General features: G+C 41.8%; 1 protein-coding gene across 2 annotated transcripts in view; it reads right to left on the reverse strand.

Annotated features, from left to right (window-relative positions):
• Positions 1 to 13332, reverse strand: part of LOC309386969 (stimulated by retinoic acid gene 6 protein-like) — a 48898-nt gene that overhangs the window by 12056 nt on the left and 23510 nt on the right. For both annotated transcript variants that reach the window (XR_014174520.1, XM_081942985.1), the window contains exons 7-12: positions 11952 to 12077; positions 8857 to 8927; positions 6910 to 7021; positions 3790 to 3931; positions 1795 to 1870; positions 1024 to 1105 (exon numbers count right to left, since the gene is read on the reverse strand). Coding sequence is in view for 1 of the 2 variants with exons in the window: in XM_081942985.1 (XP_081799111.1) it covers positions 1024 to 1105; positions 1795 to 1870; positions 3790 to 3931; positions 6910 to 7021; positions 8857 to 8927; positions 11952 to 12077 (609 nt within the window). In the remaining variant the exon portion in view is untranslated. The remainder of the gene's footprint in view (positions 1 to 1023; positions 1106 to 1794; positions 1871 to 3789; positions 3932 to 6909; positions 7022 to 8856; positions 8928 to 11951; positions 12078 to 13332) is intronic.

Consider the following 13332-nt stretch of genomic DNA (forward strand, 5'->3'; position numbering starts at 1 on the left):
TTGAAAGATAATAAATGAACATCAAGAGGAAAAGTGACTTCCGGTTTGCTCAGAGGGTCGTTTTGAATGCTCCGAAGGCTTCAGGGAAGCCTCCGGACAGTCCCTGAAGCCTTCGGAACGCTTAAAACGACCCTCCGAACAAACCGGAAATGGTTTACTCAGAGGGTCGTTTTAAGCATTCCGAAGGCTTCAGAGAAGCCTCTGGACGGTCCCTGAAGCCTCCGGAGGGCCTCCGGGGAGCAGGGGAGGCTCTTTTCACCCTCCCCAGGCTCCTATAAAGCCTCTGGAGCCTGGGGAGGGTGAAAAAAAACATGTAAAAATGGGGGGTCGCACCTGTTGTGCGTGCATGCACACTGGGGGGTCGTGCATTGCATTATGGGTGCAACACACCCGCACACGACCCCCCTGCGCTCCCACTTGTGGCACGTGAGCCAAAAAAGTTTCGCCATCGCTGCTTTAGGATTTCAGAAATATGCCAGAAAAATATGAAGTCATGTTTCCCCTTAAAGATTAAATTCACAGCTTAAAGATCCTCCCATAACTGCAACTGAACCTGGACAATCATGCAATACTAATACCATCTGAAGAAAAATCAAAGCCATGCCTGATGTGCTCCCTTTTGGAAAAAAAAATTATCTGACATGAGTTGAATGATCTTGGCTGAACCGGGAGCAATCAGCCTCTGTTTTCCAGCATTGCCTACATTTCACATTGCCTACATTTCAATCACATTGCCTACATTTCAAAATGGTTGCGCTGGCTATGAGCTACTCTTGAACTCAGTGCACCCTGCTCATTATACATATGAAGATTAACATGCTTTGGGCACATTGTATTTTGCAGGTCCTATCACGTTTTTTGCTAACATTAAGAACTACTCAAATTGCCCCCCTGTGGGATGTGGATTCCACTTTGGGAACCACTGGCTTAACCTAAATAAAAGGCCATTTACTGTATGCTTTATTTTGCCTTGTAGACTATAACCCCAATCAGTAGTGATTTTTTTGAATGCTGAAAACTCACCACACTTTGAGCAGACGACACTTGCATAGATTCTGACACAAGTAGGTACCTTTTGCCTGCTCTCAACAGTTTAATTTGTCTTCTAGAAGCAAAAAAAATATAAATAGAAATGTATATATATGCATAAAGGCATACATGTGCATACACACATATATACAGTACAAACACTTTCATAAAATATATTGATACCTATGAAAAGGAATGAATCAAAAATATGAATGATTTATGCTGAAAGATTGGAGACGTAACGAAGTCTATTAAGGGTAACAAGAAGTTTTGAATGTGAAATACGTAGACCATTATTTGGTAGTACTGGCCGAATTCTAACCAAAAAGGGAACAATGAGCAACATTTGGGAACCATATGTGAATTTTGTAACAAGCAGAAGATGTATATTTCTTCAGCTGGTCATTGAGAAATGCATTCATATGAGAAATAAAATGTACTATACATTTCTTGATCAAGATAAAACATATAATTGAGCAAATAGGCTTGAATTATGAAACCCTTTGCCCAAGAAGGTGCAGGTGAAGGTTGGTTGTTGAATGAAAGTAGAACAATCTTCCCATTTTCATAATGCTCTTCCCCACACCCATTACTATCCACTGTTATCCATGCTGATATATTAGCTTCTTGTAAACAGTGGTGTGAAAATAGTACTATTCATGACTTTTTACAAAACTGGGCAACAGTGTCATAGATATTTTCAGTCGATTAATCACAGCATCGATGTTACATCTACACAAGAGTTACATAATCTATATAGTATACCTGTAGCATACTAAGATGTTAAATGCATATCCGATGCACGTGGCAGAAGAAACAACAGTAGTAATAATCCAGATTCCTATAAAACAAACAATATAATCTTAATTCAGAGATGATGCCTTCAAAATATTTCTCACCATAGTCTAGGGAGGTAGTCATGGTAAAATACAAAATTTCCAAAGAGTCTATAAACATTCTTCAGTCTCTTCTAAATTTGTTTTTCCTGTTACCAAATAATGATAACATTTGGACATAGGTAAACTGATTGATTTCTTAACTGTCTGTGTCTTTTTGTAATTTTGAAATGTTATAATGGTTTGTTTTTTATTATTCAGTTATAGATATAGACTTTATTCACCAATGTTAATGTTTAGGGTAGATTATTTAATATTCTGAGCAATGCTAGCTAGCCAGATGTAGTTTGCCAGCTATTGGGGTAGATCTGAACACATTCAAATCCAAATCAAATTCTACACTCAGCTATAGAAACTCACTAGTATCTGTGACCAACTGTCATCTCTCAGTCCAATGTATCTCATCTGATGGTAGCATGCGGCCGTGCGGGCAATTGTGGGAGTTACTAGGTACTCCCACGTAACACCTCTCCTGCGCGGGCTGCACTGACTACCTGTGGCTTTTTGGGTGCGTTTCAAGGTGCTGACTATCATCTTTAAAACGCTCCATGGCACAGGACCTAGGTATTTGCGGGATCGCATCCTGCCCCATACATCCCTTCGGCCGATCCGCTCTCACAGAGAAGGACTCCTCCGGGTGCCGTCCACTAGGCAGTGCCAGTGGGTGACACCCAGGAGCAGGGCCTTCTCTGTGATGGGCCTGACCCTCTGGAATGACCTCCCCCCCCCCCCGATATCAGAAAAACTACCGATCTCTGCTCCTTCCGTAAGAAGCTTAAAACCCACCTGTTCAATTTAGCCGGCCTGGCCTAATCCCAGCTTAGTCCCTCAAGTCTGTATTTTAAATTTTTAGGGGTGGGTTTTAGGTTGTTTTTAATTTTTATCACTTTGTACAGCCTATTGTTTAATTCGATTTTATGGGAATGTAAGGGTATTTATTTTTGTATACGGTTTTTAATGAGATGTCTGTACACCGCCCCGAGTCCCTTCAGGGAGAGGGGGTGGTCTATAAATCAAATAAACTTAAACTTATGGGTAATAAGACAAATGGACAGAACACTAACTACTCCTTAAAGAATGACAGAATATTACTTTAACAAATATAAATAATGTAAATGCTGTTGTTAATGTTTGTATATGTCTTCTCATTGGTCTAGACCAGGAGTCTCCAAACTTGGCAAATTTATCATCATGGGTGTCTGTGGAATTCTGGGAGTTGAAGTCACCAAGTCTTAAAAGTTGCTAAGTTTGGAGAATCCTAGTGTACACTATATATATATATATAAAATTTCTAAACCTGAAACTTCCTAATCAATCTCTAGAATAAAGAAAGGTCTGAATGATCAGAAGAAAAGAAATCCTGCATCAGTTCCATGACTATCATGGAACTGATGCAGTTCACATTCTGGATCCCAGAGAGGTCAATCAACACATCCCAGAAGCAAACATGGACAAGAGGTTCTTTAACCACTGTTATTCCCTAGGGGTTGATACAGAAATTGGCAAAAAAGAGGTGTCAAATCACAATCCCATGACCACAGGATTTTGCACCCAGTCATAAATGCGAGCCAGGTGCCAATCACCCTAATAATGGTAACCTAAGTACAGGGATGATGTGACAGTCACAACTGTCTAGCCCTTCAGAAAGGACATTTTCCATCCTAGCTGCTCCTCCTCCCATTGAAGAAAGAAAGAATGAATGTAAAAGAGCTGTTGGATGTTTTTATTTTCTTCAAGCACTATCAGGTTTTTGTTTAGGAACAACATTATTAGAAATTTGTCATTCTCTTTTTTTCAATGCAACTGGTACATTACACCACCCATGAAAAAGTAATGCTATAGTCACAAAATATTATGCCTTTACCTTCTAAGACACGAATAAACTCTTCAACATCTTCGACCCATGATTCACCTCCCAAAGATGGAGGAGGTTTTTCTAACATACTATGAAGTTGTTTGAGTAGTTGGATAATTGCATTGATCACAATAAATTCAAACCCAATAAACTGGAAGAGAAATGAAAGATAATGATGGATAAAAATATCTGAAGTGAAAATTGTAAGATAATAATAGATACCTTTAGGGACTCCCATTAGGTCAGAATGCATTCACAATTGACTGGTAGACCTTCACACCTACAGTAATTTAAGTTGGGGGAGATCTGGTAGCTAAATCCCTCAACTGGATTAGATCCCATCTGTTAAAGTTCAGTAGCAAGGGAGGAATTTGTGGGAGACTTTATATATATATTTTTCTCCCAGAAGCACAGACTCACTATGGACAAAGAAAGAAATAGATCTTATCTGCCTCCACCCTGTATTTCCCAGATCACAGGAAGGGATGCAACCCATGCAGATTTCAAAAAGTAATAAGCAACTTGATTGACTGTCATCACTCTTGATTTTATTTCGTTTGTGCTCAGGGCAAATCATGCAAAGCTAGCTTCTTCTCTGGATTCACCATATTCATCTTAGATGAAATTTCCTTTGTTGAGTAAGAGAAAATGTTCCATTGTTCATTCTTCCCATCCTGGAGTCTAATCCTTTCTTCAACTGTAATGTTTATTTTTATTTACTGTTAATATACCCTAAAGCAGTGGTTCTCAACCTTCCCAATGCCGCAACCCTTTAATGCCGTTCCTCTTGTTGTGGTGACCCCCAACCATAGAGGAGCGGTGTCTTGGTTCCTAAGACCATCGAAAATATGTGTTTTCCAATGCTCTTAGGTGATCCCTGTGAAAGGGTCATTCGACCCCCAAAAGGGTCCCGACCCACAGGTTGAGAACCACTGCTTTAAAGACTAGTTTACAAAGATATTTTTGGTGCCAAGTTTTGTTGTATGTGTCATGAGATCTATATCTCTCCAGATAGGCTCATTCTGCCCTTGTGGTCCACAACTAGCAGAAAGGGGAAGGCATTTTTTCCCTTTTGCCTTGTTTCTACCATATAACCTGACCGAGGACAGGAAAAGATGTGGCAACCAAAGATAATTGAGGGTCATAATTACTGAATCTCCCCAGACTATCCTGGTTGGTGGGCAGGCAGAATCTTTCTATAGGAATTGTTTCTGTGCTACTTCAAGTACAATAAATAACTTGGCTTTGTTGTGTTCACATAGCCTATATTAATACAAGATATAATATTAAAGGACAATATAGTTTGTGTCTTAACTGTTACATAAAGCCAAGAAATTATGATTGTCAAATACAAGAAATATGATTATTCAGCAAAGCATGTTTAAAACAAATGTTGCTTGGCTTGATGAATGAATTTAATAGACAACAAATAGCATTTCACAGGACTACTACAATCCTAGATTAAAGTTGTATGAAAATATATCTAGAAATTAATTTCTAATTGATCTTTCCTTTAACAAACAAGGTTCTATTTCTAGAAGTTTATCCTCTTATTTACTGTTTCCCCAAAAATAAGATCTATCCCAAAAATAAGCCCTAGCATGTTTTACATATGCTCCTAATATAAGCCTTACCCCCCCCCCAAAAAAAGCCCTACTTAAGAACCTGCACAGCCGGCTGGCCACTCATTCAGTCTGGTTGCTCATGGTGTCATGGCCACGAGGCAAGGGGGGGATGGAGCTGCCCCACATGCCCTGCACTGGCTTACCTCAGAGCCCCCACAGCCAGACCATCTATGTCCCTACACCTGCCTTGCAGTGGCAGCACTGGCAGCCATGTGCAGCAGAAGTCCACGTGGCTACTGGCCACTTCTTTTGCTTCCTCGTGGCTACAACAGAGCTTGAGGCTGAGAGGTGTGCTGGTGCTGCGTCTGTGGGAGCCCTGACATAAGCGGGAGCCAGGTGCATAGGGCAGTTCCACCACCCCGCCTCACCTCATGGCTGTGAGATTGGCACTTCACTCAGACTTCTGCTCCATTGCGGCCATGCGCAGCAAATGTGTCCCATAGGCACCCAAACACTTTTCACTTGGAGAACTGACGTGGACTGGAATCTTCATTTCCTTGCAAATGGAGTGCTTAAAAATGGAGCCATCCACTCCATTTCCAAGCATCCCATAGGCTCCCAAACATTTTTCGCCCAGACAGAGAACTGACACGGATTGGAAGCTTCGTTTCCTGGAAAAAGGGGGCGCTCTAAAATAGAGCGGATGGCTCCATTGTTAAATGCCCCATTTGCAAGGAAACAAAGATTCCAGTCTTTGTCAAGGTCTTGGTTTGGGCGAAAAGTGTCCCGGTGGTGGCGGAAAAGAGCAGGATAAAGGCACAGCAAAACCCTTTTTATGACCAGAATGAAAATTTCTGAGGTTTGTGATCTCGTGAGAGTTCAAGCACTCAGTTTCTGCAAAAGAGGATAGGTGCCTGAACTCACACAATATTACAGCACCCAGGAGCTTCCATCTCCTCTCCCCTCAAGGGCACAGAAATCGTAGCACAAAGGAGATAGATCTCGTAAGGTAAGTGAGTCTGGCATGGCAAGACGGGAGAGGGAAGCATAAGATATCTTAGTGGGTTTGGGAGGCCTGTTCCATCACTAGCCCCCCTCCCCCCCCCCGGCCTTCCCCATCCTGAGATACCTCATGTGCACTTAACAAACCACACATTTGATTAGCAAATGTGTGGGCAGAAAGCAGGGAGTGATCTCATTCAAGGTATGAGATTCACTCCTACAAATCCTTGAGGTACAAATGGAATAGTCAGGCTCCATTGCATTCGTAACTCGAGGACTACCTGTATAGCTTCACTTTTGAGAAGGAGAAGAGGAGAGACTATAGTATAGTATTCTCATATTCCTATATTATCGACTACTTGGGATAATTTAAATATTAAAATTTTGCTCAGCGTGTAAAACATAGCATGCATTACAGCTTAGCTTCAATGATCAATGCCTGCTCTTTGGACTACAGATAACAGCTGATCCCCAGAATGCTTTTCAGTTCAAAGGTGATTTGATTGGACCAAAAGCAGCAGGGACTTCCTTGCTGAAACCATCATGCACTGCTTTGCCTTACCATGTAAAGACATAGGAACATAACCACAATTGTGCTGATTATTCTGCTGGGGAATTTAAAGTAGGGGTCCCACTGATATAACTTTCTCTGAAACCAGTTTTTCTTGGGATTCCTGTTGGTAGATAAAAATATAGGGGTGTTATATAACAAAAAAAAATCAGGTCATTCTCCAAAGCTGCTTTGCATGTGATAGAAGAAAATCCATTTCCTTTATTTCTCAAAATTTGAAAATCTCATTGCTATTTGGCCTAGTTCAGTGATGGCGAACCTTTCTTGGCTCGCGTGCCATGAGGGGGGAGCACAGGGGGGTCGTGTGCGGGCGTGCCGCACCCATAATGCAATGTACGATCCCCCCAGTGCGCATGCGCACACAAGGCGATCCCCCCCATTTTTACATGCTTTTTTTGCCCTCCCCAGGCTCCAGAGGCTTTATAGGAGCCTGAGGAGGGTGAAAAGAGCCTCCCCCACCCCCCCGGAGCCCCTCCGAAGGCTTCAGGGAAGCCTCCAGACGGTCCCTGAAGCCTTCGGAATGCTTAAAACGACCCTCCGAGCAAACCGGAAGTCACTTCCGGTTTGCTCGGAGGGTCGTTTTAAGCGCTCCGAAGGCGTCAGGGAAGCCTCCGGACGGTCCCTGAAGCCTTCAGAACGCTTAAAATGACCCTCCGAGGAAACCGGAAGTCACTTCCAGTTTGCTCGGAGGGTCGTTTTAAGCGTTCCGAAGGCATCAGGGAAGCCTCCGGACGGTCCCTGAAGCCTCCGGAGGGCCTCCGGGGGGGCAGGGAGGCTCTTTTCGCCCTCCCCAGGTTCCTATAAAGCCTCTGGAGCCTGGGGAGGGCTAAAAATGGCTTTTAAAAAGGTGAACTCAGCTGGCCAGCACGCGCATGTGCGCTGGCCAGCTAACAGGGCAGTGCCTCGCGTGCCCTCACAAATGGCTCCGTGTGCCACCTGTGGCACGCGTGCCATAGGTTCGCCATCACTGGCCTAGTTCTATCAATAGAACACTTATTGTGATGGTCTTTATCCCTCAATGTGGTCGGATTGTAGGCGATGAGAATTTATGAATGAGAACAAAAACAATGAACAGGATATGGGTGACCAACATGCTCTATTTTTTCCTAAACTATTTTTGCACAGTATCTCCATTTTTGAACTTCCCTCCCACCTTCCAACAAGCAAAGTCAATAGAGAAGATGGTAGGGAAGGTTGCAGGTTGCTCTGGTAAAGTCACTTTCATCCTCTCCTTCCATGGGCCACTCATACATATTCACCCACACAGCAAAAGCCACCCCAGGCCCACTGCACCTGTGCCACATCTTGCTTGCTTTATGGCCTGATTTTGGTCCATTTGAGACTCACTCAAGAACCCGCAATCCTCATTTAATGATGGCAATGGGGAGTGCTGGATTGTTATTGCTAAGCAATGCAATCACAGGATATCATGCTTTACAACCACATGACTCAGTGATGGAAATTCCAGTCCCAATTACTGTCGTTAGTTGAGGACTACCTATCAGCAGCATTTTCAAAATATTTCTCTCTTCACCAGAATGTCACCAAGAATCAAAGCTTCAACACACCACTTTGCCAGCAAGATATTGTGGGTTTTGCTGAGGATCCCAAGGGATCATAGGTTAACATGTTTATTCTAGGGTAAGCTTTTCAGCAGTACAGCCCATATACTCAAAGGTAGACCTGCATCTGATGTCTATACTGAATCAAATCAAACCTTAAACCAGAACACACTTGTTAACCATTAGGGATCCATGAGATTCCTGAGGCTTTTCAGCTAATGTTATCATTTTATGGAATATGAGCCTAGCTATTGCTCTATCGGCAGAAGGATTTTGCTCATATTGGTATTAGCCAATTACCTGACACTGAAAAGAAAAAAAGAATTACCAGAATACATCAAAGCAAGTATGTCTCCAAGGACAAAATGATCCTCACCCAAGCCTAGGTTTTCTCAGCAACTGCTGGACATACTGCGACTGGTATTCTTCCATAAGAGAATCTTTGTCCTGTATGGTAAATAAAACACCTTTACACATATTCCCAGGAATTACAAAACATGTGTGTGAGAGAGAGAGACTGAGAGACAGAGACAGAAACAGAGAGACAGAGAGCGCTTTTAGGGATTAAAAAACCCAAATTAGATACATAATATTAACCCAGGTTTATTTCTGCTAGTGCATATGTTACTGTGAAAGTCCGAAATCTGGTGAATGTCGACATTCACCGGTGAATGTCGACATTCACATAGTCGCTTGGTGTATGTCCGAAATATTTGCTAAATACCCTTATCCTCTCGACACCCTTACCCTAATCCCCTTACCCTAATACCTCGGCTCCTCGCTTCCTTTTAAGCGTCTTCTATTCGCGGACTTTTTTTTTTTTAAACCTGCGATCCTGCGCGGTTAGAACGAGTAGTTTCCAGGACCGCGAATTGAAAAGCAAAAGTAAAGCGTTATGCTGACTCGTTATATACATGTCACCGTGAAAGACTGAAATTGGTATGTGTCGACATTCACCGGTGAATGTCGACATTCACCAACATTCACCAGTGAATGTCGACATTCACCAATTTCGGTCTTTCACGGTGACACATATAAATGACAAAGAGAATGGGTAGACCCTCTGCAGATAATGCAATGTGCCTGGTTGAATTGTTTATTCAGAGCATATCAAGCCACTTAGCATATCGTATTTTTTCGGACTATAAGACACATTGGTGTATAAGACAGACCAAGATTTTGAAGAAGTAAGTAAAAAAAGGGGGAGGTTTGTCCTCCCTGGCCCCCAGGAGCACTCTGCAGGCTTCAGCAGGGCTGGGATAAGGCAAACCCCCCACCCCTGTTTTTCACTGAAACGGGGACATTTTTCCCTTCCCCCAGCCCTGCTGAAGCCTGCAGAGTGCTTGTGGGGGTTGGGGGAAGGCAAAAACTCCCCCTTTTTGTGAAAAATGCCCCGTTTTTCACCCATTTTTCACAAAAATGGGATGCGAGGGCAGGGCTTCAGGAGGCCAAAACTGGCTGCATTCAGTGCATAAGACGCACCAACATTTCCACGCTCTTTTAGGGGGGGAAAGATGCATCTTCTACTCCAAAAAATACAGTACTTCTTATGCTTTTAACTCATACCTCAGGAAATTCATGAAAGTACAGTAGACCTTAAAGCCACAAAAGCCAAAATGGCAGCAATGGAAATCAAGGACACAATGAGCGGAGCTTATTTTAAGAACCCACAGGCTTCTGAGTGTGATTATAACATCTAATAAAAATATTAGAATGGATGTGTAGACTGGATTATAACTGTGAGGCCTTGCAATAATTTCTCATCTTTTCTGCTGCTACCATCTGTATTAGGGAAGGTTTAACATCAAAAAAGAATAAAGTCATATAAAAGTTGCCTGTTTATTCAGGGCATTGTTGAAAGAATGCAGAAGGTGAACATTTTGGAGGAGAGAAGGGGAGGGGAGGAGAGGAGATGGGGAAAGGGAGGGGAGGGGAGAGGAGAGGAGGAGAGGAGAGAATTTGCCGTGTATGATCAGACCACAAGGAATTTGCCTTCAGTGCATAAGCTCAGAGTCTATAATAGGTCATAGATCAACAACAATAATCTATAACAGGTCATAGATCATAAATCATACTGGTCATAATGATTAATCATAAGTTACAAACAACAATTGATCAATCATAATAAAACAATAGGAGAAGATAGTAGGAAAGATGAGAAGATGAGAATAGATGAGAAATGAGACATTGCTGTGGAAATTAAATATTCAGCAGAGTGATGGCACGGTGGGCTGGGGGAGAGGACACGACTATCTTTATATCGGGTTTTATAGTGGTGTCCTGAGGGGAGAAGTTGAAATAGATTATGTCCAGGATGGGAGGGGTCTAATATTTTTTCAGCCCTGTTTCTGGTTTGTGCAGTATACAGATCCTCAATGGAAGACAGGTTGATGGTGATGGTTTTTTCTGCAGTCCTAACTATCCATTGAAACCTGTGCTGTTTGGTTGCTGGGCCAAACCAGACAATTACTGAGGTACAAATGGCAGACTCAATAACTCTCCTGTGGAACTCTATCAACAGATCCCTAGGCAATCAGAGCTTTCTAAGTTGACGCAGGAAGAACATTCTTTGTTGTACCTTTTTAATGATGGTTCTAATCTTAGGTGTCCATTTCAAGTCCTTGGAGATAATAGAAACTTGAAGGTCTCTACTATTGATACCGTGTTGCCTAATATTGTATAAGATGGTCGAATAGGAGAGTTTCTTCTAAAAACGAATACTGGTATCAGCTCTACAGTTTGCTACAGCTGCACCACAGGGCCAGTTAATTTACCCCTTGTCTGTATGCAGACTCATCATTGTCTCAAATGAGACCAATGACTTGTAGATGATAGAGCCACCAGTCTGTAGTCAACCTCCAGAGTTTTCCAGCCCGCATGAGAAACACTGATCTATAAGGCTCAGAAAACTGTCAAGAATTGGGGAGTATGGTTAAATCTTAGAAGACATGAGAATACCTGACTATGGAAATCAGTTATTAAGTCTTCCAAAAATGTGGACATTTTTGACCCAATTTTATATGTTACCATTTTTATGCTTCCAATACTGGTTTTAGGCAGGGCAATTTTTAGTTATTTTAATTTTACTTTACTGTGATTGTAGATCATCACAACTGTACTTCTCTGGGAATAAACCTAAATAAATCCAGAAAACCATAACAACATTCATTAAAAACAGTGAAACTAGCAGAGAGCAGGTGACGCATCATGTCCATTTCCAAAGTCTTGTAGAAGCAACCATCTTTTAACTAATTTAAATGGCCAAAATAGTAAAAAAGGGATATGATTGCCAGGCATGTTCTTGGTTCTTAAAAATCAGGGAGTCTGGTTTAATATTCAGCTTATTTCCCAATTCTTTTTCTAGGTTTGTCTTTGGTATTCAATTGCATTTAAAGAACTTTCATCTCATTGGAGAATAATCTCAATAAAGTTATTAAAAGGGAGGACTTCAGTGCTGCCATAAATACTCACATGTTGGTTCTGTACAGATGAATTTCTCACCGCTCTCACAAAAATACAAAGGAAGCGTCCTAGCAGAAGGAACAGGAACAGCACGGATGGCCACATCAGAATTGCATCAGTGTACATTCCAAAATTCTATGTATGGAAAGCAGAATTACCAACAAAGCTGCAGATGATCCGCTCTTCTTCCTTCCCTGTGTACATTCAACTTAAGTTATGCAGTAAATTAATTGTAGTGAATGCTGAAGCTTGTCTTGAGGTTCATACCAGAAATCTTGGGTCTTTAGAGGAAAGACTTTATTCAGTCGCAAAGACCAAGTTTGTTCTAATCTTGTGGTCTAATGGGAAAGATCTTGCCAGTCAGCATATAATAGCAAGATGATAGGCTACTGATCTGTCTTTATGTAAACTCAACAATGGAGAACAGATTTACATGCTGGAAGAGTATAGTGCAGCTTTGTCAAATCTGGAATCCTCAAGATTTGTTAGATTAAAAACTCCTGTTAGGAATGTAAGCTAACAGTTCGGTCAGCAATATATAAACCACGATGGTAGTACTGTAGCTTTAAGTACTGCTGTAAAATGTGATTGGTTGCTGTTACCTCAAGCAGCCATAAGATGGAGCCAGAATGACTGTTAGCTCTCTGTTTGTTAGATGCTGATCGCTGGAGGATACTGCTTGTTAGATGTATCGTGAGTTACTGTGAGTTTTGCTACTGTTAGTGACTTTGTGTGCTGAACTGATTATATGATACTGGACTGTGTTGGATGGATAACTGACTGACTGAACCGTGTGTAAATTGAACTCTGAATACCTCTATTTTCCACAAAAGTAAAAACCTATTTAAACTGCAGTGTCTCTGTATGCTGGTTTGTGCGTGTTCTGCCACACCACTCTCATTACGCTTCTCTGCACACTCGCTCTCCTAACGGGGAGCTTACCTAACAACTCCCATCTCTTTCAGCCAGCATAAGTGAAGACATGTTATTGGTAGACATGGGAAGTTGTAATCCAACTCATGTACGTAGACCCAAGATTGGATCCAGGGAAGGCAAGGATAGGTACATGCACAATTGTACACATTTCAGAGACATTGCTCACTAATACTTCACTAATAGCCAATGGTTGTTTGGTATCAGGAATTCAGTCAGCATTTATGACCTCATTCATTCAGTGTGTCCTGTCAAAAACTCACCTGTAGGGAGAGATTTCATGACTTTCTATGACTTCTTCAATGTTATTGCCTCCCTCAGTATACTGAATCCATGTACTTTTTGTTTGAGCGCTTGCTTCTCATGCATAGAAAGCACAATAGATTTTCTATAGGCGTAAGCTTAGCTTACACCACATTTTTTTTTTGTGCATGGTGCTCAGGGTATTTTTTTCCAG

The sequence above is a fragment of the Natrix helvetica genome (genome assembly GCF_964273705.1).
Source record: "Natrix helvetica genome assembly, chromosome: 2".
Lineage (NCBI taxonomy): Eukaryota > Metazoa > Chordata > Lepidosauria > Squamata > Natricidae > Natrix > Natrix helvetica.